Consider the following 23,326-nt stretch of genomic DNA (forward strand, 5'->3'; position numbering starts at 1 on the left):
AAAACAACTAGTACTTATTTGTTTTGTAGGTATTATCCTATAGGACCCTTCTATCCAATTATAGGGTTTAATAAAATAATTTGTACTTCTCTATTTTGAAAATGTTTAATATTATTCAAATTGAAAGTGGTTGGATTAAAAAAGATTTAACGTATGTCTATGCCATATAGGAGCGACGGTCAGAAAATTTCTGACATCTCTGACCGTCGCTCCTACATGGCGCGACGGCCAGAAGGAATTTAAAAAAAAAAAAAAAAATTTGCTGACCGTCGCTCCTTTATGGCTGACAGATTATCTGGCTGTGCAAGTATTCTTTGATTTTGACGTTGAGTTCTTGCCTTGTATCTCAAATATATTGGAGGAACTGGCAAGTGGAAGACAATGATTGCCTGATGAGGAACCTGAGCTGGCAACTGGAAGAAGTGGAATGTTGAGATGGGAAGTGTAAGCTTCTTCCGCTGTTGCGTTACTGAAGTGGTCCTCCGGCAGTTGAACAATTGGCCTGTGGTGTCCTATAATGGGATCGCAGCTGCTTGCTTTGCCTTCACGATCAACTTTGTTTTTTATGGATGCTTAGATATCTCAGTTATGGAAAGACATTATTGACTCGCTTTTGGGGTGGTCCGGCTGCTAAATTTCAACTAATTCATAATTTGTACAAGTGCTGTATCTTTGGGAATTTGAAACTGTAACTGAAATTTTGCAAATTGACCTTGATTACCTACTTGACATACTGTATTCTTGCATTTGTTCTGTATAAGTAATGTCTATGTTTTTGAAACTCAGCAGTATACGGTTAGAAGTAAAAGAGGAAATATTAGCAATATCGGATAAAAGCCCATTAGATGCGTCGGAATCGTAGGCCAGGTGAATGAAGTGTCGTCAGCAAATTTTTGCTGATCGGGCATAGATTGATATCAGACAACCAAGGGGTTATATTTGACCGAACTTTTTGTCAAGTAACAATATTCTAATCAATTAGCCGAGACGTGGAGACTCGTCCTCGCTGAGTTTTTTACATTGAATTGATAAAAAATGGGATTTATTGGGCATTTCGACGGTATCAAAATGGGTCTAAACCATTTTATTCACGCCAATATTGGTCCCATAACTTTTAAGGGACTGCTTCGGTATGTATATACTCATATTTTTTTGTACTATTTAAGTCCCCACTCCCCGCTAATTTGCCATCTCTATCTTATAGTCATTAGTCCAATTGTAAACATTGTTAATGAAAATGGATAGTAGAATACATGAAAAGCTGGAAAGAAGAGATTTTTGCTTGCTGGTACGTACCAATAATATGGCTAACAATATTTATTTTCAAGTTTTTAAATTCTTTTTTAAAAAATCAGTCTATACGACAAATATGCTTAGAAATTGAAATATTTAGGACTACATTTGTTTTTTTCTAAACTTTAGGGACTAGAAGGGCTCATGTCCCAAATATTTGGGACGAAAAATGCAATTCTCTTTGGGCAAAAATAATAATTCATTTTAATTTTTCAAGAGAGAAAAAAACTTGATTTTGTAAGAAATGGAGGAGGTGGGCGGTGAAGGGGTCCTCTATCTCCATTATGTGTGCTATGAAAGAGCCCCTAACAAATTTTGAGAAATTACTGTTGATTTTTTTTTTTTTTGAAAGATTACTGTTGATCTCTTGTGAGGGTAGTTAGGCATTTATAGGCAAATTGTGATGATATTTGTTGTGACACTAGATGCTGAAAGCAATTAATATGATTTTGTATTTGCATAAGGACAGTCACTTCCACATTAATTTCTTAACAAACATGGCCTAATTATCCCAAGATCGCTCCTTATATATTCGGTCCTTCCATGAGACAACCAAATTAAAGAGCTCCAAAGTACCTTGCGTTAGAACACTCAATTGATTTCTAGCAGCTGTCTCCTGAATTCTACTTCACCCATCAACTTCCTTAAAGATTAACATGGCAGAAAAAGACGTGATTTCCTGGTGTTTGGTGGTTTTGGGTCTGATCTTAGTAAGCCCGGCAAATGGGATGCAATGTAGAGAGGCGGTGATGGCGATATGGCCTTGCGAGCCTTTCTTGTTGGGGTATGGAATAGTCACATTCCCTTGCTGCTTCGCCGCTGCCGCCCTGAACCAGATTGCAGCGTCTTCTCAGCCGCACCGCAAAGACATCTGCGAATGTCTAGTGCGAGTTGGAAAGGCCATGGAGGTCCAACTGGATAACGCTAAGCAACTTCCTCAGCTTTGTCAGATTAATGCCACAATCCCCATTGACGAAAAAGTCGACTGCAACAAGTACTAAAATGAATTCCCTTTCAGATTTTTGTTAGCTTTGATTTTTTTTTTCTTTTTTGACTCGTCGTTTTTTTGTGCAGACTTTGATTAGTATTCCCCGGTGGAGGAGGATGAGGAGGTGGCTCCAAATTTTAATAATAAAAAAAAAATGGAACCAAGTATGGCTAGCAATAGCATACAATTTTCTGATGATTCTTGATAAGATGTGTGTGTATTACAATGCAAAGACTGTAAGAAAGCAAAATTGAGTTTCAATTCAATCAGAGATAAAGTTTCATGGATCGGTTTCTCCAATTTCTAAATTAAGGGATCTAATGTGATTGCTCTCAACTCTTTTTATGTCCAGAAAAAAAAAAGGTGCAATTTTTCTTTTTTTTTCCCCCCCTCTTTCCAAAACACTGATAAATTAAGAACGCTTTGGGGGTCAAGTGTTTGGATAAGAGAAATGGACCAAAGCCTGTGAAAGTTATATGTTGTATCTATCCAATTACAAAGAAGGGCGACGCGTTAACATTGAGCCCATGGTCTTAGCCCAGCGGCAAAGGCCAGGCCTCCTGCAGAAACTTGTATATGGTTTTCAATTGATTCCCTCTCCGTTGCAAAAAAACATAAAAAGGATTTGAAAATCAAACAGAAAAAAAATAAAATAAAAGGAAAACAACGAGAAAATCATTTAAGAGTTTAAAGGGGGACAAAGAAATAAGGTACCGAGTTAATAGATGATGTAAATTAGAGTGATGACAACCTTGATTTGATCATCTAAGAATTGTTGGTCGGCACTTCAATCCCACAAACAACACACAACTCTCTACCAAGTGAATGAATGAGACAAGTAGTATATGTTACAAACAACATTCCAACAGAAAAAGATTGCATGATTACATTGTTTAGTCGAACAATGCTTGTTTTAATTTGCGTTCAAACAAATGCGGTTTATTGGAAACCATCGAATCATCAGCTGCCGCATTTTGCAGACCCATTCCCTTATTGGGATTTCCACCTTGAAATGGACCTCTCAGTTTTCTCGAGGGCCTTTCCTCCATTGGTGTTTTTGAACTAAAAAAGAGGTCGTTCCCAGACTCAAACATCTAGAAAGACAAGAAGCATAATCGCTTCATGGCTGTGAGTTCTATCTTGTCATCCTCTCCCTATTTTCTTGTTTCTTGTTTCAGTTATGGCATGGTAGTACTTCTTTTCTTCTGCACACGGTTTTAAAGTGTTTCGTTTTGCTGTTGAACTGCTTTTGTTTAGTGGGACTAGTTCAACTCTGCAACTTCAGAATTTGTTGGCTAGGACAGGTGCAACCTGGACTCCAGTTTGGTGCAGGATTGTTGTGATTGCATTCTAAAATTTAGCATAATCCTGCTAACTAAGCATGATATTCTATCCGAATTGCAACAATCCATTATTAGAGGCAAAAATGACCCTTTTTGAACAAATCATGGCGAAAGATGATTTTAATTTGGATTCCTCCACGCGACTCAATTGCAGTATTCTAGCATAGACAGCTGGTGATGTTTTTGAATCCGGCTGTTACAAGTACTAACTCATCTAGCTGAGAATACAAATCTTCTTTGGCAAGTCCTTAGACAATTTTGTTTTCTGAAAGACTCCAACTGAATTATGCTTGAAATCACTGTATTATGTGTTCTTCCTTGCATCCAGTACCCAATTTCTGCTGCTGTTGGATAGCTTTTTATAGTTATTGCAGGTATTCAAGTTGTGTTGTGTTTCTTGTTACCTTTTGGAATTACTTGCAACATTGCAGTTTCTAAAATAAGCACATGAATTTTAAATGACTTGGCTGCAGCAGCGATCGCATGTTCCAAAGTTTGGAAATTGGGATGGTGAAAATGTACCCTACACGGCCTACTTTGACAATGCGCGGAAAGAGAAGATAAGTGGTATCAGAATGAATCCAAATGATCCGGAGGAGAATCCTGAGGCCTTCATGTTTTCAGGATTGATAAACGGAGGTGAAGCTTCTGAGTTCAGCCCTACTCCTTTGCAAAGAAACCTTGTCAGGCCAATTTCTTCAGAAAAATACCGACAAAAGCAGCGCTATGGTCATTGGAGAAACACTTCCGATGAACCAAAAAGTGTTGGTCAGAAGAGCCCTGGTTCAGAATCAATCACTGATAAAAACAATTATGACAATCCACACCAGCAAAAGAGATCTGAACGCAAGAAGAGTATGATGACTGAGAATAGCAATAGTTTTATTCCATTGTCACCTGCACGCAGGGCAAGAGGTGGAAGTGATACATCTGATGACCTTGTAAGCATTTGGTTTCCCATCCAGCCGGTTCTCGATTGTTTCTGTGTGTAATGACAAGCTAAAACTACAAAATTCTAAACGGTGCTTTCAGTAAAAATGATTTTGTTTCAAAACTGAAGAATACATAGAGGAACTCATCCTTGTGCCATGCCTTTCTTGAAAATACCAAGCTGTGTAGTTTGAACGGTGTTCTTCATTTCTAGGCAAAACTATATGTTTGTGATTCAAAGACTGAACATGCACTGCACTCTGCAGTATTAAAGCAGGTTAACATTTGCTTAATAATTGCAGAATACCGGTCTGGAATTGCTACTGTTTTACACATCTCGTTAGTTGCACATTACTAATGTTGCACTCATAATTGACCTGTTCGTATGCTCCTGCCGATTTCTTCTCAATCAGTCTTACAATTCAGCATCTGTTCCCAAATTCGGGGCTTGGGATGAACGAGACCCCAGATCTGGAGAAGGTTTTACTGTAATCTTCAACAAAGTGAAGGAGGAAAACAGGTTTTTCCTTCTTTTTTTGGTCATAACTTTTTCGTTCAAATTAATTTAGTTGCTGTTCTTCCCTTCCAATTAATCGTTAACTATGTTCTTTCTTTCTTTCTTTCTTTTCGTTTCTTTTCTTTCTTTCTTATAGATTTATTTACTTCGCATTCTACTTTTCCTTTTGTGCAGACGGCGATGGCCGCTTGACTGGAAATGATGCTACGAAAATTTTCGCCATGTCCAATTTGTCTAGGCCTGAACTCAAGCAGGTATATTCTGTTATGTGTCTGGATGGGGAATTATTGTACGCACATAGTAGGTAGGTGATGTGGATGAATAATTTAATATCGATTATGGAAAGGACCTTCTCTCTCTCTCTCTCTCTCTTGGAGGAAAAATGTTAAATGTGCGATTGGTCTACTGCTTAAGAAATATTATTAGTACAGTCGATTTGGAGTTTTTTTTTTTAATTGTTTTGGTTATTGGTTTAGTAAGTGAGTCGAAGTACTAGATTTATGAAATCTGATGTACCTGTATCTGTGTTTTAATTTTATGCACTCCAAAGTGGAAATTGTCGATGTCAAAGGCAGTTTTGATATATTCATCTACCAGCGGAAAACTCCAATTGCCGTTAGGAGATGAAATTGAATTGCTAAGACATTGAAGGATTTTACCTTCGAAATTTTTGTTATCTCTCTTTTGCTGTTTACCTTTATTGCATTGATCATCGTCCTTACCAGGGTTTTAGAGCCATAGCGAGCCATATTTCTTTTCAATTTCTGGACTTATGGATTATCCGTTCTCTAGTTTGTTTGACCATTGTGATTGCTACCACAGTTGGTAATTGCTCTTGAAACATGTTTGTTAGTGTATTTATGATTTTTTTTTTGAAGGTCTGGGCATTAGCCGATTCCAAAAAGCAAGGTTTCCTTGGTCTGACGGAGTTTATCACTGCAATGCAGGTTTCACTATAGAACCCCTTTTGTATTTAAAGTCAATTCATTGTCCAGAATTGAGTTCTGATTTTTTGTCTTTCTTATTTCTTTTTTCCCCTGATTGATAGTTGATAGCTCTTGCACAAGAAGGTCATGAAATAAACTCAGCTCTCCTTAAAAACGCAGGCAAGTGGATTTTATTACCTAAATTTTCCAAGCTCTACCTCATTTATGCCATTGGAATTTACAGAAATTTAATCTAAGGCATTTTCTATAGACTTAAATTTTCGTCATCTAACTTAAAACCTTCATGCTGATTATTTGTTTATTGCACATGGGCATGTAGATTCTACAAATTGCCTTCACTTTTTTCATTTTCGATGGAAAGAAACTCTCTCTGTTGGTATGTTGAGAATTTTGGTTATGAGCTAAAAGGTGAGGCTAACTTGTTGCAGTTTACTATTGCAGGGGAAGAATCTCAAAAGAACAGTATATACAATTGCACCTAAATAATTTCAAGATATCTGTGAAAATTGTGGTTGGGAAGTTAGGTTTTTGAGCCAATCTACTAAAAGTTGTCAGACTATTTTGCACGAGACATTTTTATGACTAATTTGTCATATTCTTTAAAAGAAATCTCACTACTGTCCTAAGAAATTGCTTTAGTGTTCATCATTCCTGTATGGCTTGTCTCCAAGTATACATAAGCAGCCAGATAATGCTATATAGCTGAAAATGCATTTTAGTGAATATCAGTGTTGGACGGTATAGGATGTCATAGAATATCTTTGCTTCTGAATTGAACACTTAGATTCCAGGAATCTCTTCCTCCTAGGCAAGATTTTAGATATATAACTATTGCTCAGAGTTTTCTTCTGAAGTTGATGCTGTGATCTTTTAGACATCTTTTTGCTGTATTGAAGCTTTTGTGTCTTCTCTTTTTAGCTGTCTTGGAAAGTCTGAATCTCCCTGTGATGGAAGGTTTGGCTGCATTACAGGCCGTAAGTACACCATTTCATTTTGTTGTAATAAATTTATGATAAAAGCTTCAAGCTTCTGGTTTCTCACTCTCTTCCCCTTCCTTCCAGAAGACCAACGTATCACCAGTCAAGGAAAAGCTTGAAGGAAATGGTCTGATATTTTTTCTTATTGTTTAATGTCACTCTTTCTCTTTTTGACTAAAATATAATCTCATGCCATATAAGTCTATTGTTAAAAAAAATGCAGGAACTGCTGAACTGCAGTCCAATCCCCTAGTCAAATTATCTAAAAGAAAATCTGCAAAGAAGGTATAGCTTTGATTCATCCAAACATTACCTTGTAGATCTACCTCTCAGGAGATTATTCTGACTTTTTTCACTCTTTGCTTTCTTACTGTCTCTATTTGCATGAATGTGGTGATGTTTGTGTCTTTCCATTTCACAAAGTCGTCCAATGACTTAAATTAAGTTCTCCAACAGAAAAATCTACTACAACTTCTTGACTTGGAAGAGTACCTTTTTTTTCAATGCATAAATTGACAAACAAGTGTTTTTTTTTCGTGTTTTTTTTGTGGGGGGGGGGGGGGGGGGGGGGGTTTGAAGTCCTTGACTGATGTAAGGTTCCATATTCTTACAGTCCCTGAGTTCCGTTGCCCCTGTTACTTCTGTCACTGATGGCTTGAAAAGATTGTACAATGAAAAGCTAAGGCCTTTGGAAGTTACCTACCATTTCAATGATTTTGGGTCGCCATTACTGGTGAGTGAATTAACAAAACAACTATGCTTGTGTCCTTAGAAATCTTGCTTTATTAGCTGTTATTCACATCTCATTGATTCTTATAATCATCCTAGAAGTTGTAGATATCTGTATTCATTTGATTTATTTCCTTCAACTTTCAGACAAATAGTGATTTTGACGCCAAACCAATGGTCATGCTTTTGGGCCAATATTCAACTGGAAAAACCACATTTATCAAACACTTGCTTGGGTGTAGTTATCCAGGTTGGCCAGTTCGATATATCTGTTAATTGAGTCTTCAAATACTTTTATTTGGTGGCGACTTTCCTCGACTAAAGGTTTATTTTTATATTCGCAGGAGCTCATATTGGACCAGAACCAACTACTGATCGTTTTATTGTTGTTATGGTACTCAAAATCCACTAATGTATTATCAGAGTTTTGTCATTTAAGTATAATATTTCTTAGGAAGTTGAGATTAATCTGGAAGTATGTTCTAATCAGATAAGATAGTCAATGTAGATTTCTAGGTATTGAAGGATATACTGATTTTCACTCCTTTTTTTTTGGGGGTCAAAGAACTTTCATTTGCCTAGATTGTTGTTCATTGGGCCACCAGTGCAGCTGTTTATGACGGCAAATACTTGTTCACTTCACATTTATAATATTGGGTCTATTGCAATTATTGTTATCCTCCTCTATTGTTCACCACTTGCTTTTTCTTCTACTCAGTCTGGACCAGATGAGAGAAGCATTCCTGGCAACACCATTGTTGTTCATGCAGAGATGCCATTTACTGGCTTGACAACTTTTGGAGGAGCCTTTTTGTCCAAGTTTGAGTGTTCCCAAATGCCACATCCTGTGAGTTATTACCTGCTGCAGCCATACGCATTGCCTTTTGAATTTATAAGATGCAATTATCTAACACAATTTTCATTCGATTTTAGCTGCTTGAACATATAACTTTTGTGGACACTCCTGGGGTTTTGTCTGGGGAGAAGCAGCGGACACAACGTAGTTATGATTTTACCGGCGTTATCTCATGGTTTGCTGCAAAATGTGATATGATACTCCTGCTTTTTGACCCACACAAATTAGATATCAGTGATGAATTTAAACGCGTCATCTCGTCTTTACGTGGTAATGATGACAAGATACGTGTTGTTTTAAACAAAGCTGACCAAGTAGACACGCAGCAAGTAAGCTCCTTATCATATTTTAGGAACTATTTCCAGCATTTATTTTTTTCAATTCTATGAAGGATCTAATCCTAGGTAGCTTCTAACTACGTTATCTGTTACAGTTGATGAGAGTATATGGTGCATTAATGTGGTCCCTTGGGAAAATTTTGAATACCCCAGAGGTGGTGCGTGTCTATATTGGGTAGGTTTACTTTCGTTTCATCTGTTTCATTCAATTTTCAATGTCGTGTTTTCCGTAGTTTCCAAATAAGTAACGCAAATTTTACCCAGATACTTGTAAGTTATACCTTCATCATTCACTTGCGCAGAAGATTTTCAATAATTCAAATCGAATTAACAGAACCGAAACAAAGTAGAATACAGAATCTCTAATCCCCTTTTCTTAGCCCCTCCCCAAGTTCCCTCCCCTTAGCGATAATTAGATGTTGAAAATGTTGTTGAAAAATTTAAAGGAAACTTGAACATTAAGTAATTGCAGGAAAATACAGACTCAAGCATACGGCAAATACGTTGATTCAATACCATGCATGTGTTGGTCTTTTTGTTTTTCAATGTGGTGGCCTGATATTGGAGAAGGTGCTTCAATTGTTGGTCTTGGTTAAAAAAACTGGACATGTGACTTGTTTTTTTTTTTTTTTGCCATGCAGCTCGTTCAATGACAAGCCAGTTAATGAAGAAGCAGTAGGTCCAATTGGAAATGATCTTTTTGAGAAAGAGCAAGATGACCTTCTGGTGGACTTGATGGACATTCCTAAAAAAGCTTGTGACCGACGGGTATACTTACTTTTTTTGTATGGTTTGATATGTCTCAGCAAATAAATATGTAACTCTAGGACTTTTAGAATTGGTTTTTAATGGAATTAATTAGTCTTTGACCCAAATTCTATATGTTAGATCAATGAGTTGGTTAAACGTGCACGTGCTGCTAAAATTCATGCTTACATAATGAGCCATCTCAAAAAGGAGATGCCTTCATTGATGGGCAAAGCCAAAACTCAGCAGCGACTGATTGATAATCTGGAGGATGTATTCGCAAAGGTTAACATCTCTCTTGCATTCCCGTTGTCCAATTGTACGAGTGTTGGCAGATCTTTTTCTTTTTAATTAATCTTTGATCTTATTAAAACAGGTCCAAAAAGAGTTTCATCTACCAGCAGGAGATTTTCCGAGTGTGGAGCACTTTAGGGAGGTCCTAAAAAGTGGGTACAAAATTGATGATTTTGAGAAGATGAAGCCTAAGTTGATTCAGGCTGTGGACGATATGTTGGGTTATGACATTCCAGAGCTCCTGAGAAACTTTAGGAATCCTTACGAGTAAAGTTGTGGGCGATTAAATTTTACTTCAAGATGTCTTGAATTGTAAAACTTGCCGCTGCTTAGTGTCATAACACATATCTGCAAAATCGAATCAGTTATATTATACTATTTCTATCTTAGATTCTAGCGTCATGTTATAAGTGCATGTTTGGTAAGAAGTTAAAATTGAAATGCCAGTTTGAAATACCAATAAACAAGTACTGGCTTTGTTAATGGGAAGGCCAGGCATCTCATTCTGTCCACATTTTGCCTCTTCATTCTTCCTTAGCAATTCCATAAGATCTGCAGTCAGCCCAATTGGAAGGAGGTTTGCCCAGGAAAGGCGTAATGTGAATGCACCAAACAGTCAAATGGAACGAAACAAGGGACGAACAAATCTAGGGTTGAAAAGTCCATTATGGATGGCTTTCGAATGTGTGTTTAATTTATTTCGTAGATGCTTCATTTTCTGAACTGAATTATAAACTTTAATGCATGTCCATGATAACTCTCCTAACGTCACTCTCTTTGTAAACGTCTAAGATCTTCTCAAATTTGCATTAAAAGTATATAAACAGTTAAGCCAACAATTATTAGGACATTGGTCGTTTCGCATTAGTAGCCTGAAATTCATATCTGCCACAAAATAAATATACGCTTGTCCTGTTTGGTGCATGATTAAAAATTCTTGATTATTATCTAGGTCCAGTCAGCAACAAGATTATCAAAAGAATTTGGTAAAAAATTACAAAGAAAAAAAAATTGTGAAGGAGAAGAATCACAAACGACAACAATTGAGAGTGAGTAATTCTTGCAGTCAATGATGGATTCTAGTTTTAGACTTCGGATTCAGATTAACTGAACACAAATAAATTAAATTTAGATGAACTGAAACAAACAATTTGTATTGTCTATTAATGAACAGGTTTTTCCTTCTTTTTTTGGTCATAACTTTTTCGTTCAAATTAATTTAGTTGCTGTTCTTCCCTTCCAATTAATCGTTAACTATGTTCTTTCTTTCTTTCTTTCTTTTCGTTTCTTTTCTTTCTTTCTTATAGATTTATTTACTTCGCATTCTACTTTTCCTTTTGTGCAGACGGCGATGGCCGCTTGACTGGAAATGATGCTACGAAAATTTTCGCCATGTCCAATTTGTCTAGGCCTGAACTCAAGCAGGTATATTCTGTTATGTGTCTGGATGGGGAATTATTGTACGCACATAGTAGGTAGGTGATGTGGATGAATAATTTAATATCGATTATGGAAAGGACCTTCTCTCTCTCTCTCTCTCTCTTGGAGGAAAAATGTTAAATGTGCGATTGGTCTACTGCTTAAGAAATATTATTAGTACAGTCGATTTGGAGTTTTTTTTTTTAATTGTTTTGGTTATTGGTTTAGTAAGTGAGTCGAAGTACTAGATTTATGAAATCTGATGTACCTGTATCTGTGTTTTAATTTTATGCACTCCAAAGTGGAAATTGTCGATGTCAAAGGCAGTTTTGATATATTCATCTACCAGCGGAAAACTCCAATTGCCGTTAGGAGATGAAATTGAATTGCTAAGACATTGAAGGATTTTACCTTCGAAATTTTTGTTATCTCTCTTTTGCTGTTTACCTTTATTGCATTGATCATCGTCCTTACCAGGGTTTTAGAGCCATAGCGAGCCATATTTCTTTTCAATTTCTGGACTTATGGATTATCCGTTCTCTAGTTTGTTTGACCATTGTGATTGCTACCACAGTTGGTAATTGCTCTTGAAACATGTTTGTTAGTGTATTTATGATTTTTTTTTTGAAGGTCTGGGCATTAGCCGATTCCAAAAAGCAAGGTTTCCTTGGTCTGACGGAGTTTATCACTGCAATGCAGGTTTCACTATAGAACCCCTTTTGTATTTAAAGTCAATTCATTGTCCAGAATTGAGTTCTGATTTTTTGTCTTTCTTATTTCTTTTTTCCCCTGATTGATAGTTGATAGCTCTTGCACAAGAAGGTCATGAAATAAACTCAGCTCTCCTTAAAAACGCAGGCAAGTGGATTTTATTACCTAAATTTTCCAAGCTCTACCTCATTTATGCCATTGGAATTTACAGAAATTTAATCTAAGGCATTTTCTATAGACTTAAATTTTCGTCATCTAACTTAAAACCTTCATGCTGATTATTTGTTTATTGCACATGGGCATGTAGATTCTACAAATTGCCTTCACTTTTTTCATTTTCGATGGAAAGAAACTCTCTCTGTTGGTATGTTGAGAATTTTGGTTATGAGCTAAAAGGTGAGGCTAACTTGTTGCAGTTTACTATTGCAGGGGAAGAATCTCAAAAGAACAGTATATACAATTGCACCTAAATAATTTCAAGATATCTGTGAAAATTGTGGTTGGGAAGTTAGGTTTTTGAGCCAATCTACTAAAAGTTGTCAGACTATTTTGCACGAGACATTTTTATGACTAATTTGTCATATTCTTTAAAAGAAATCTCACTACTGTCCTAAGAAATTGCTTTAGTGTTCATCATTCCTGTATGGCTTGTCTCCAAGTATACATAAGCAGCCAGATAATGCTATATAGCTGAAAATGCATTTTAGTGAATATCAGTGTTGGACGGTATAGGATGTCATAGAATATCTTTGCTTCTGAATTGAACACTTAGATTCCAGGAATCTCTTCCTCCTAGGCAAGATTTTAGATATATAACTATTGCTCAGAGTTTTCTTCTGAAGTTGATGCTGTGATCTTTTAGACATCTTTTTGCTGTATTGAAGCTTTTGTGTCTTCTCTTTTTAGCTGTCTTGGAAAGTCTGAATCTCCCTGTGATGGAAGGTTTGGCTGCATTACAGGCCGTAAGTACACCATTTCATTTTGTTGTAATAAATTTATGATAAAAGCTTCAAGCTTCTGGTTTCTCACTCTCTTCCCCTTCCTTCCAGAAGACCAACGTATCACCAGTCAAGGAAAAGCTTGAAGGAAATGGTCTGATATTTTTTCTTATTGTTTAATGTCACTCTTTCTCTTTTTGACTAAAATATAATCTCATGCCATATAAGTCTATTGTTAAAAAAAATGCAGGAACTGCTGAACTGCAGTCCAATCCCCTAGTCAAATTATCTAAAAGAAAATCTGCAAAGAAGGTATAGCTTTGATTCATCCAAACATTACCTTGTAGATCTACCTCTCAGGAGATTATTCTGACTTTTTTCACTCTTTGCTTTCTTACTGTCTCTATTTGCATGAATGTGGTGATGTTTGTGTCTTTCCATTTCACAAAGTCGTCCAATGACTTAAATTAAGTTCTCCAACAGAAAAATCTACTACAACTTCTTGACTTGGAAGAGTACCTTTTTTTTCAATGCATAAATTGACAAACAAGTGTTTTTTTTTCGTGTTTTTTTTGTGGGGGGGGGGGGGGGGGGGGGGGGGGGGGGGGGGGGGGGGGGGGTTTGAAGTCCTTGACTGATGTAAGGTTCCATATTCTTACAGTCCCTGAGTTCCGTTGCCCCTGTTACTTCTGTCACTGATGGCTTGAAAAGATTGTACAATGAAAAGCTAAGGCCTTTGGAAGTTACCTACCATTTCAATGATTTTGGGTCGCCATTACTGGTGAGTGAATTAACAAAACAACTATGCTTGTGTCCTTAGAAATCTTGCTTTATTAGCTGTTATTCACATCTCATTGATTCTTATAATCATCCTAGAAGTTGTAGATATCTGTATTCATTTGATTTATTTCCTTCAACTTTCAGACAAATAGTGATTTTGACGCCAAACCAATGGTCATGCTTTTGGGCCAATATTCAACTGGAAAAACCACATTTATCAAACACTTGCTTGGGTGTAGTTATCCAGGTTGGCCAGTTCGATATATCTGTTAATTGAGTCTTCAAATACTTTTATTTGGTGGCGACTTTCCTCGACTAAAGGTTTATTTTTATATTCGCAGGAGCTCATATTGGACCAGAACCAACTACTGATCGTTTTATTGTTGTTATGGTACTCAAAATCCACTAATGTATTATCAGAGTTTTGTCATTTAAGTATAATATTTCTTAGGAAGTTGAGATTAATCTGGAAGTATGTTCTAATCAGATAAGATAGTCAATGTAGATTTCTAGGTATTGAAGGATATACTGATTTTCACTCCTTTTTTTTTGGGGGTCAAAGAACTTTCATTTGCCTAGATTGTTGTTCATTGGGCCACCAGTGCAGCTGTTTATGACGGCAAATACTTGTTCACTTCACATTTATAATATTGGGTCTATTGCAATTATTGTTATCCTCCTCTATTGTTCACCACTTGCTTTTTCTTCTACTCAGTCTGGACCAGATGAGAGAAGCATTCCTGGCAACACCATTGTTGTTCATGCAGAGATGCCATTTACTGGCTTGACAACTTTTGGAGGAGCCTTTTTGTCCAAGTTTGAGTGTTCCCAAATGCCACATCCTGTGAGTTATTACCTGCTGCAGCCATACGCATTGCCTTTTGAATTTATAAGATGCAATTATCTAACACAATTTTCATTCGATTTTAGCTGCTTGAACATATAACTTTTGTGGACACTCCTGGGGTTTTGTCTGGGGAGAAGCAGCGGACACAACGTAGTTATGATTTTACCGGCGTTATCTCATGGTTTGCTGCAAAATGTGATATGATACTCCTGCTTTTTGACCCACACAAATTAGATATCAGTGATGAATTTAAACGCGTCATCTCGTCTTTACGTGGTAATGATGACAAGATACGTGTTGTTTTAAACAAAGCTGACCAAGTAGACACGCAGCAAGTAAGCTCCTTATCATATTTTAGGAACTATTTCCAGCATTTATTTTTTTCAATTCTATGAAGGATCTAATCCTAGGTAGCTTCTAACTACGTTATCTGTTACAGTTGATGAGAGTATATGGTGCATTAATGTGGTCCCTTGGGAAAATTTTGAATACCCCAGAGGTGGTGCGTGTCTATATTGGGTAGGTTTACTTTCGTTTCATCTGTTTCATTCAATTTTCAATGTCGTGTTTTCCGTAGTTTCCAAATAAGTAACGCAAATTTTACCCAGATACTTGTAAGTTATACCTTCATCATTCACTTGCGCAGAAGATTTTCAATAATTCAAATCGAATTAACAGAACCGAAACAAAGTAGAATACAGAATCTCTAATCCCCTTTTCTTAGCCCCTCCCCAAGTTCCCTCCCCTTAGCGATAATTAGATGTTGAAAATGTTGTTGAAAAATTTAAAGGAAACTTGAACATTAAGTAATTGCAGGAAAATACAGACTCAAGCATACGGCAAATACGTTGATTCAATACCATGCATGTGTTGGTCTTTTTGTTTTTCAATGTGGTGGCCTGATATTGGAGAAGGTGCTTCAATTGTTGGTCTTGGTTAAAAAAACTGGACATGTGACTTGTTTTTTTTTTTTTTTGCCATGCAGCTCGTTCAATGACAAGCCAGTTAATGAAGAAGCAGTAGGTCCAATTGGAAATGATCTTTTTGAGAAAGAGCAAGATGACCTTCTGGTGGACTTGATGGACATTCCTAAAAAAGCTTGTGACCGACGGGTATACTTACTTTTTTTGTATGGTTTGATATGTCTCAGCAAATAAATATGTAACTCTAGGACTTTTAGAATTGGTTTTTAATGGAATTAATTAGTCTTTGACCCAAATTCTATATGTTAGATCAATGAGTTGGTTAAACGTGCACGTGCTGCTAAAATTCATGCTTACATAATGAGCCATCTCAAAAAGGAGATGCCTTCATTGATGGGCAAAGCCAAAACTCAGCAGCGACTGATTGATAATCTGGAGGATGTATTCGCAAAGGTTAACATCTCTCTTGCATTCCCGTTGTCCAATTGTACGAGTGTTGGCAGATCTTTTTCTTTTTAATTAATCTTTGATCTTATTAAAACAGGTCCAAAAAGAGTTTCATCTACCAGCAGGAGATTTTCCGAGTGTGGAGCACTTTAGGGAGGTCCTAAAAAGTGGGTACAAAATTGATGATTTTGAGAAGATGAAGCCTAAGTTGATTCAGGCTGTGGACGATATGTTGGGTTATGACATTCCAGAGCTCCTGAGAAACTTTAGGAATCCTTACGAGTAAAGTTGTGGGCGATTAAATTTTACTTCAAGATGTCTTGAATTGTAAAACTTGCCGCTGCTTAGTGTCATAACACATATCTGCAAAATCGAATCAGTTATATTATACTATTTCTATCTTAGATTCTAGCGTCATGTTATAAGTGCATGTTTGGTAAGAAGTTAAAATTGAAATGCCAGTTTGAAATACCAATAAACAAGTACTGGCTTTGTTAATGGGAAGGCCAGGCATCTCATTCTGTCCACATTTTGCCTCTTCATTCTTCCTTAGCAATTCCATAAGATCTGCAGTCAGCCCAATTGGAAGGAGGTTTGCCCAGGAAAGGCGTAATGTGAATGCACCAAACAGTCAAATGGAACGAAACAAGGGACGAACAAATCTAGGGTTGAAAAGTCCATTATGGATGGCTTTCGAATGTGTGTTTAATTTATTTCGTAGATGCTTCATTTTCTGAACTGAATTATAAACTTTAATGCATGTCCATGATAACTCTCCTAACGTCACTCTCTTTGTAAACGTCTAAGATCTTCTCAAATTTGCATTAAAAGTATATAAACAGTTAAGCCAACAATTATTAGGACATTGGTCGTTTCGCATTAGTAGCCTGAAATTCATATCTGCCACAAAATAAATATACGCTTGTCCTGTTTGGTGCATGATTAAAAATTCTTGATTATTATCTAGGTCCAGTCAGCAACAAGATTATCAAAAGAATTTGGTAAAAAATTACAAAGAAAAAAAAATTGTGAAGGAGAAGAATCACAAACGACAACAATTGAGAGTGAGTAATTCTTGCAGTCAATGATGGATTCTAGTTTTAGACTTCGGATTCAGATTAACTGAACACAAATAAATTAAATTTAGATGAACTGAAACAAACAATTTGTATTGTCTATTAATGAACAGGTTTTTCCTTCTTTTTTTGGTCATAACTTTTTCGTTCAAATTAATTTAGTTGCTGTTCTTCCCTTCCAATTAATCGTTAACTATGTTCTTTCTTTCTTTCTTTCTTTTCGTTTCTTTTCTTTCTTTCTTATAGATTTATTTACTTCGCATTCTACTTTTCCTTTTGTGCAGACGGCGATGGCCGCTTGACTGGAAATGATGCTACGAAAATTTTCGCCATGTCCAATTTGTCTAGGCCTGAACTCAAGCAGGTATATTCTGTTATGTGTCTGGATGGGGAATTATTGTACGCACATAGTAGGTAGGTGATGTGGATGAATAATTTAATATCGATTATGGAAAGGACCTTCTCTCTCTCTCTCTCTCTCTTGGAGGAAAAATGTTAAATGTGCGATTGGTCTACTGCTTAAGAAATATTATTAGTACAGTCGATTTGGAGTTTTTTTTTTTAATTGTTTTGGTTATTGGTTTAGTAAGTGAGTCGAAGTACTAGATTTATGAAATCTGATGTACCTGTATCTGTGTTTTAATTTTATGCACTCCAAAGTGGAAATTGTCGATGTCAAAGGCAGTTTTGATATATTCATCTACCAGCGGAAAACTCCAATTGCCGTTAGGAGATGAAATTGAATTGCTAAGACATTGAAGGATTTTACCTTCGAAATTTTTGTTATCTCTCTTTTGCTGTTTACCTTTATTGCATTGATCATCGTCCTTACCAGGGTTTTAGAGCCATAGCGAGCCATATTTCTTTTCAATTTCTGGACTTATGGATTATCCGTTCTCTAGTTTGTTTGACCATTGTGATTGCTACCACAGTTGGTAATTGCTCTTGAAACATGTTTGTTAGTGTATTTATGATTTTTTTTTTGAAGGTCTGGGCATTAGCCGATTCCAAAAAGCAAGGTTTCCTTGGTCTGACGGAGTTTATCACTGCAATGCAGGTTTCACTATAGAACCCCTTTTGTATTTAAAGTCAATTCATTGTCCAGAATTGAGTTCTGATTTTTTGTCTTTCTTATTTCTTTTTTCCCCTGATTGATAGTTGATAGCTCTTGCACAAGAAGGTCATGAAATAAACTCAGCTCTCCTTAAAAACGCAGGCAAGTGGATTTTATTACCTAAATTTTCCAAGCTCTACCTCATTTATGCCATTGGAATTTACAGAAATTTAATCTAAGGCATTTTCTATAGACTTAAATTTTCGTCATCTAACTTAAAACCTTCATGCTGATTATTTGTTTATTGCACATGGGCATGTAGATTCTACAAATTGCCTTCACTTTTTTCATTTTCGATGGAAAGAAACTCTCTCTGTTGGTATGTTGAGAATTTTGGTTATGAGCTAAAAGGTGAGGCTAACTTGTTGCAGTTTACTATTGCAGGGGAAGAATCTCAAAAGAACAGTATATACAATTGCACCTAAATAATTTCAAGATATCTGTGAAAATTGTGGTTGGGAAGTTAGGTTTTTGAGCCAATCTACTAAAAGTTGTCAGACTATTTTGCACGAGACATTTTTATGACTAATTTGTCATATTCTTTAAAAGAAATCTCACTACTGTCCTAAGAAATTGCTTTAGTGTTCATCATTCCTGTATGGCTTGTCTCCAAGTATACATAAGCAGCCAGATAATGCTATATAGCTGAAAATGCATTTTAGTGAATATCAGTGTTGGACGGTATAGGATGTCATAGAATATCTTTGCTTCTGAATTGAACACTTAGATTCCAGGAATCTCTTCCTCCTAGGCAAGATTTTAGATATATAACTATTGCTCAGAGTTTTCTTCTGAAGTTGATGCTGTGATCTTTTAGACATCTTTTTGCTGTATTGAAGCTTTTGTGTCTTCTCTTTTTAGCTGTCTTGGAAAGTCTGAATCTCCCTGTGATGGAAGGTTTGGCTGCATTACAGGCCGTAAGTACACCATTTCATTTTGTTGTAATAAATTTATGATAAAAGCTTCAAGCTTCTGGTTTCTCACTCTCTTCCCCTTCCTTCCAGAAGACCAACGTATCACCAGTCAAGGAAAAGCTTGAAGGAAATGGTCTGATATTTTTTCTTATTGTTTAATGTCACTCTTTCTCTTTTTGACTAAAATATAATCTCATGCCATATAAGTCTATTGTTAAAAAAAATGCAGGAACTGCTGAACTGCAGTCCAATCCCCTAGTCAAATTATCTAAAAGAAAATCTGCAAAGAAGGTATAGCTTTGATTCATCCAAACATTACCTTGTAGATCTACCTCTCAGGAGATTATTCTGACTTTTTTCACTCTTTGCTTTCTTACTGTCTCTATTTGCATGAATGTGGTGATGTTTGTGTCTTTCCATTTCACAAAGTCGTCCAATGACTTAAATTAAGTTCTCCAACAGAAAAATCTACTACAACTTCTTGACTTGGAAGAGTACCTTTTTTTTCAATGCATAAATTGACAAACAAGTGTTTTTTTTTCGTGTTTTTTTTGTGGGGGGGGGGGGGGGGGGGGGGGGGGTTTGAAGTCCTTGACTGATGTAAGGTTCCATATTCTTACAGTCCCTGAGTTCCGTTGCCCCTGTTACTTCTGTCACTGATGGCTTGAAAAGATTGTACAATGAAAAGCTAAGGCCTTTGGAAGTTACCTACCATTTCAATGATTTTGGGTCGCCATTACTGGTGAGTGAATTAACAAAACAACTATGCTTGTGTCCTTAGAAATCTTGCTTTATTAGCTGTTATTCACATCTCATTGATTCTTATAATCATCCTAGAAGTTGTAGATATCTGTATTCATTTGATTTATTTCCTTCAACTTTCAGACAAATAGTGATTTTGACGCCAAACCAATGGTCATGCTTTTGGGCCAATATTCAACTGGAAAAACCACATTTATCAAACACTTGCTTGGGTGTAGTTATCCAGGTTGGCCAGTTCGATATATCTGTTAATTGAGTCTTCAAATACTTTTATTTGGTGGCGACTTTCCTCGACTAAAGGTTTATTTTTATATTCGCAGGAGCTCATATTGGACCAGAACCAACTACTGATCGTTTTATTGTTGTTATGGTACTCAAAATCCACTAATGTATTATCAGAGTTTTGTCATTTAAGTATAATATTTCTTAGGAAGTTGAGATTAATCTGGAAGTATGTTCTAATCAGATAAGATAGTCAATGTAGATTTCTAGGTATTGAAGGATATACTGATTTTCACTCCTTTTTTTTTGGGGGTCAAAGAACTTTCATTTGCCTAGATTGTTGTTCATTGGGCCACCAGTGCAGCTGTTTATGACGGCAAATACTTGTTCACTTCACATTTATAATATTGGGTCTATTGCAATTATTGTTATCCTCCTCTATTGTTCACCACTTGCTTTTTCTTCTACTCAGTCTGGACCAGATGAGAGAAGCATTCCTGGCAACACCATTGTTGTTCATGCAGAGATGCCATTTACTGGCTTGACAACTTTTGGAGGAGCCTTTTTGTCCAAGTTTGAGTGTTCCCAAATGCCACATCCTGTGAGTTATTACCTGCTGCAGCCATACGCATTGCCTTTTGAATTTATAAGATGCAATTATCTAACACAATTTTCATTCGATTTTAGCTGCTTGAACATATAACTTTTGTGGACACTCCTGGGGTTTTGTCTGGGGAGAAGCAGCGGACACAACGTAGTTATGATTTTACCGGCGTTATCTCATGGTTTGCTGCAAAATGTGATATGATACTCCTGCTTTTTGACCCACACAAATTAGATATCAGTGATGAATTTAAACGCGTCATCTCGTCTTTACGTGGTAATGATGACAAGATACGTGTTGTTTTAAACAAAGCTGACCAAGTAGACACGCAGCAAGTAAGCTCCTTATCATATTTTAGGAACTATTTCCAGCATTTATTTTTTTCAATTCTATGAAGGATCTAATCCTAGGTAGCTTCTAACTACGTTATCTGTTACAGTTGATGAGAGTATATGGTGCATTAATGTGGTCCCTTGGGAAAATTTTGAATACCCCAGAGGTGGTGCGTGTCTATATTGGGTAGGTTTACTTTCGTTTCATCTGTTTCATTCAATTTTCAATGTCGTGTTTTCCGTAGTTTCCAAATAAGTAACGCAAATTTTACCCAGATACTTGTAAGTTATACCTTCATCATTCACTTGCGCAGAAGATTTTCAATAATTCAAATCGAATTAACAGAACCGAAACAAAGTAGAATACAGAATCTCTAATCCCCTTTTCTTAGCCCCTCCCCAAGTTCCCTCCCCTTAGCGATAATTAGATGTTGAAAATGTTGTTGAAAAATTTAAAGGAAACTTGAACATTAAGTAATTGCAGGAAAATACAGACTCAAGCATACGGCAAATACGTTGATTCAATACCATGCATGTGTTGGTCTTTTTGTTTTTCAATGTGGTGGCCTGATATTGGAGAAGGTGCTTCAATTGTTGGTCTTGGTTAAAAAAACTGGACATGTGACTTGTTTTTTTTTTTTTTTGCCATGCAGCTCGTTCAATGACAAGCCAGTTAATGAAGAAGCAGTAGGTCCAATTGGAAATGATCTTTTTGAGAAAGAGCAAGATGACCTTCTGGTGGACTTGATGGACATTCCTAAAAAAGCTTGTGACCGACGGGTATACTTACTTTTTTTGTATGGTTTGATATGTCTCAGCAAATAAATATGTAACTCTAGGACTTTTAGAATTGGTTTTTAATGGAATTAATTAGTCTTTGACCCAAATTCTATATGTTAGATCAATGAGTTGGTTAAACGTGCACGTGCTGCTAAAATTCATGCTTACATAATGAGCCATCTCAAAAAGGAGATGCCTTCATTGATGGGCAAAGCCAAAACTCAGCAGCGACTGATTGATAATCTGGAGGATGTATTCGCAAAGGTTAACATCTCTCTTGCATTCCCGTTGTCCAATTGTACGAGTGTTGGCAGATCTTTTTCTTTTTAATTAATCTTTGATCTTATTAAAACAGGTCCAAAAAGAGTTTCATCTACCAGCAGGAGATTTTCCGAGTGTGGAGCACTTTAGGGAGGTCCTAAAAAGTGGGTACAAAATTGATGATTTTGAGAAGATGAAGCCTAAGTTGATTCAGGCTGTGGACGATATGTTGGGTTATGACATTCCAGAGCTCCTGAGAAACTTTAGGAATCCTTACGAGTAAAGTTGTGGGCGATTAAATTTTACTTCAAGATGTCTTGAATTGTAAAACTTGCCGCTGCTTAGTGTCATAACACATATCTGCAAAATCGAATCAGTTATATTATACTATTTCTATCTTAGATTCTAGCGTCATGTTATAAGTGCATGTTTGGTAAGAAGTTAAAATTGAAATGCCAGTTTGAAATACCAATAAACAAGTACTGGCTTTGTTAATGGGAAGGCCAGGCATCTCATTCTGTCCACATTTTGCCTCTTCATTCTTCCTTAGCAATTCCATAAGATCTGCAGTCAGCCCAATTGGAAGGAGGTTTGCCCAGGAAAGGCGTAATGTGAATGCACCAAACAGTCAAATGGAACGAAACAAGGGACGAACAAATCTAGGGTTGAAAAGTCCATTATGGATGGCTTTCGAATGTGTGTTTAATTTATTTCGTAGATGCTTCATTTTCTGAACTGAATTATAAACTTTAATGCATGTCCATGATAACTCTCCTAACGTCACTCTCTTTGTAAACGTCTAAGATCTTCTCAAATTTGCATTAAAAGTATATAAACAGTTAAGCCAACAATTATTAGGACATTGGTCGTTTCGCATTAGTAGCCTGAAATTCATATCTGCCACAAAATAAATATACGCTTGTCCTGTTTGGTGCATGATTAAAAATTCTTGATTATTATCTAGGTCCAGTCAGCAACAAGATTATCAAAAGAATTTGGTAAAAAATTACAAAGAAAAAAAAATTGTGAAGGAGAAGAATCACAAACGACAACAATTGAGAGTGAGTAATTCTTGCAGTCAATGATGGATTCTAGTTTTAGACTTCGGATTCAGATTAACTGAACACAAATAAATTAAATTTAGATGAACTGAAACAAACAATTTGTATTGTCTATTAATGAACATGTGCCTAATTCATAAAATCGCTGTCCCTTAATTGAGAGGCGATGGTTTATT

General features: G+C 36.4%; 5 protein-coding genes across 8 annotated transcripts; all 5 read left to right on the forward strand.

Annotated features, from left to right (window-relative positions):
• Positions 1 to 1,949: 1,949 nt before the first annotated feature.
• LOC113709422 (non-specific lipid-transfer protein 1) lies at positions 1,950 to 2,294 on the forward strand. The gene has a single exon (XM_027232186.2). The coding sequence runs from the start codon at positions 1,950 to 1,952 to the stop codon at positions 2,292 to 2,294; it is 345 nt and encodes a 114-aa protein (XP_027087987.2).
• A 976-nt stretch (positions 2,295 to 3,270) lies between these two features.
• LOC113710167 (RPM1-interacting protein 4-like) lies at positions 3,271 to 5,273 on the forward strand. The gene is made up of 4 exons (XM_027233013.2): positions 3,271 to 3,409; positions 4,098 to 4,565; positions 4,968 to 5,074; positions 5,246 to 5,273. Exons 1-4 carry the CDS (start codon positions 3,404 to 3,406, stop codon positions 5,271 to 5,273), a joined length of 609 nt encoding a protein of 202 aa, XP_027088814.2. The 5' UTR covers positions 3,271 to 3,403.
• Positions 5,249 to 10,471, forward strand: LOC113709496 (EH domain-containing protein 2-like). Of its 2 annotated transcripts, none has more exons than XM_072065383.1 (15): positions 5,249 to 5,325; positions 5,950 to 6,018; positions 6,120 to 6,177; positions 6,937 to 6,992; positions 7,080 to 7,122; positions 7,219 to 7,280; positions 7,609 to 7,728; positions 7,872 to 7,974; positions 8,069 to 8,118; positions 8,443 to 8,571; positions 8,658 to 8,909; positions 9,014 to 9,093; positions 9,560 to 9,686; positions 9,807 to 9,950; positions 10,042 to 10,471. In XM_072065383.1, exons 1-15 carry the CDS (start codon positions 5,293 to 5,295, stop codon positions 10,228 to 10,230), a joined length of 1,515 nt encoding a protein of 504 aa, XP_071921484.1. In that variant the 5' UTR covers positions 5,249 to 5,292; the 3' UTR covers positions 10,231 to 10,471. The 2 variants fall into 2 exon arrangements, with proteins under 2 accessions (XP_071921484.1, XP_071921485.1); XM_072065384.1 differs by having other exon boundaries at positions 7,083 to 7,122.
• Positions 10,472 to 11,307: 836 nt separating this feature from the next.
• On the forward strand, positions 11,308 to 16,551 carry LOC140014506 (EH domain-containing protein 2-like). Of its 2 annotated transcripts, none has more exons than XM_072065426.1 (15): positions 11,308 to 11,384; positions 12,009 to 12,077; positions 12,179 to 12,236; positions 12,996 to 13,051; positions 13,139 to 13,181; positions 13,278 to 13,339; positions 13,689 to 13,808; positions 13,952 to 14,054; positions 14,149 to 14,198; positions 14,523 to 14,651; positions 14,738 to 14,989; positions 15,094 to 15,173; positions 15,640 to 15,766; positions 15,887 to 16,030; positions 16,122 to 16,551. In XM_072065426.1, exons 1-15 carry the CDS (start codon positions 11,352 to 11,354, stop codon positions 16,308 to 16,310), a joined length of 1,515 nt encoding a protein of 504 aa, XP_071921527.1. In that variant the 5' UTR covers positions 11,308 to 11,351; the 3' UTR covers positions 16,311 to 16,551. The 2 variants fall into 2 exon arrangements, with proteins under 2 accessions (XP_071921527.1, XP_071921528.1); XM_072065427.1 differs by having other exon boundaries at positions 13,142 to 13,181.
• Positions 16,552 to 17,387: 836 nt separating this feature from the next.
• Positions 17,388 to 22,613, forward strand: LOC140014510 (EH domain-containing protein 2-like). 2 transcript variants are annotated; one of them, XM_072065433.1, is made up of 15 exons: positions 17,388 to 17,464; positions 18,089 to 18,157; positions 18,259 to 18,316; positions 19,076 to 19,131; positions 19,219 to 19,261; positions 19,358 to 19,419; positions 19,751 to 19,870; positions 20,014 to 20,116; positions 20,211 to 20,260; positions 20,585 to 20,713; positions 20,800 to 21,051; positions 21,156 to 21,235; positions 21,702 to 21,828; positions 21,949 to 22,092; positions 22,184 to 22,613. In XM_072065433.1, exons 1-15 carry the CDS (start codon positions 17,432 to 17,434, stop codon positions 22,370 to 22,372), a joined length of 1,515 nt encoding a protein of 504 aa, XP_071921534.1. In that variant the 5' UTR covers positions 17,388 to 17,431; the 3' UTR covers positions 22,373 to 22,613. The 2 variants fall into 2 exon arrangements, with proteins under 2 accessions (XP_071921534.1, XP_071921535.1); XM_072065434.1 differs by having other exon boundaries at positions 19,222 to 19,261.
• Positions 22,614 to 23,326: the final 713 nt, after the last annotated feature.

The sequence above is a fragment of the Coffea arabica genome, chromosome 9e, assembly GCF_036785885.1.
Source record: "Coffea arabica cultivar ET-39 chromosome 9e, Coffea Arabica ET-39 HiFi, whole genome shotgun sequence".
Classification (NCBI taxonomy): domain Eukaryota; kingdom Viridiplantae; phylum Streptophyta; class Magnoliopsida; order Gentianales; family Rubiaceae; genus Coffea; species Coffea arabica.

Bases quoted from the DNA above. Each gene is read 5' to 3' on its own strand.
- LOC113709422 (XM_027232186.2), top strand. From the start codon at position 1,950: ATGGCAGAAAAAGACGTGATTTCCTGGTGTTTGGTGGTTTTGGGTCTG.
- LOC113710167 (XM_027233013.2), top strand. The intron at 4,566-4,967 runs GTAAGCATTTGG...CTTCTCAATCAG, and splicing joins GTGATACATCTGATGACCTT to TCTTACAATTCAGCATCTGT. The intron at 5,075-5,245 runs GTTTTTCCTTCT...CCTTTTGTGCAG, and splicing joins AAAGTGAAGGAGGAAAACAG to ACGGCGATGGCCGCTTGACT.
- LOC113709496 (XM_072065383.1), top strand. From the start codon at position 5,293: ATGTCCAATTTGTCTAGGCCTGAACTCAAGCAG. The intron at 7,281-7,608 runs GTATAGCTTTGA...ATATTCTTACAG, and splicing joins AAAGAAAATCTGCAAAGAAG to TCCCTGAGTTCCGTTGCCCC. The intron at 9,687-9,806 runs GTATACTTACTT...TCTATATGTTAG, and splicing joins AAAAAGCTTGTGACCGACGG to ATCAATGAGTTGGTTAAACG.
- LOC140014506 (XM_072065426.1), top strand. From the start codon at position 11,352: ATGTCCAATTTGTCTAGGCCTGAACTCAAGCAG. The intron at 12,078-12,178 runs GTTTCACTATAG...CCTGATTGATAG, and splicing joins AGTTTATCACTGCAATGCAG to TTGATAGCTCTTGCACAAGA. The intron at 14,055-14,148 runs GTTGGCCAGTTC...TTATATTCGCAG, and splicing joins GCTTGGGTGTAGTTATCCAG to GAGCTCATATTGGACCAGAA.
- LOC140014510 (XM_072065433.1), top strand. From the start codon at position 17,432: ATGTCCAATTTGTCTAGGCCTGAACTCAAGCAG. The intron at 18,317-19,075 runs GCAAGTGGATTT...TTCTCTTTTTAG, and splicing joins AGCTCTCCTTAAAAACGCAG to CTGTCTTGGAAAGTCTGAAT. The intron at 22,093-22,183 runs GTTAACATCTCT...TTATTAAAACAG, and splicing joins TGGAGGATGTATTCGCAAAG to GTCCAAAAAGAGTTTCATCT.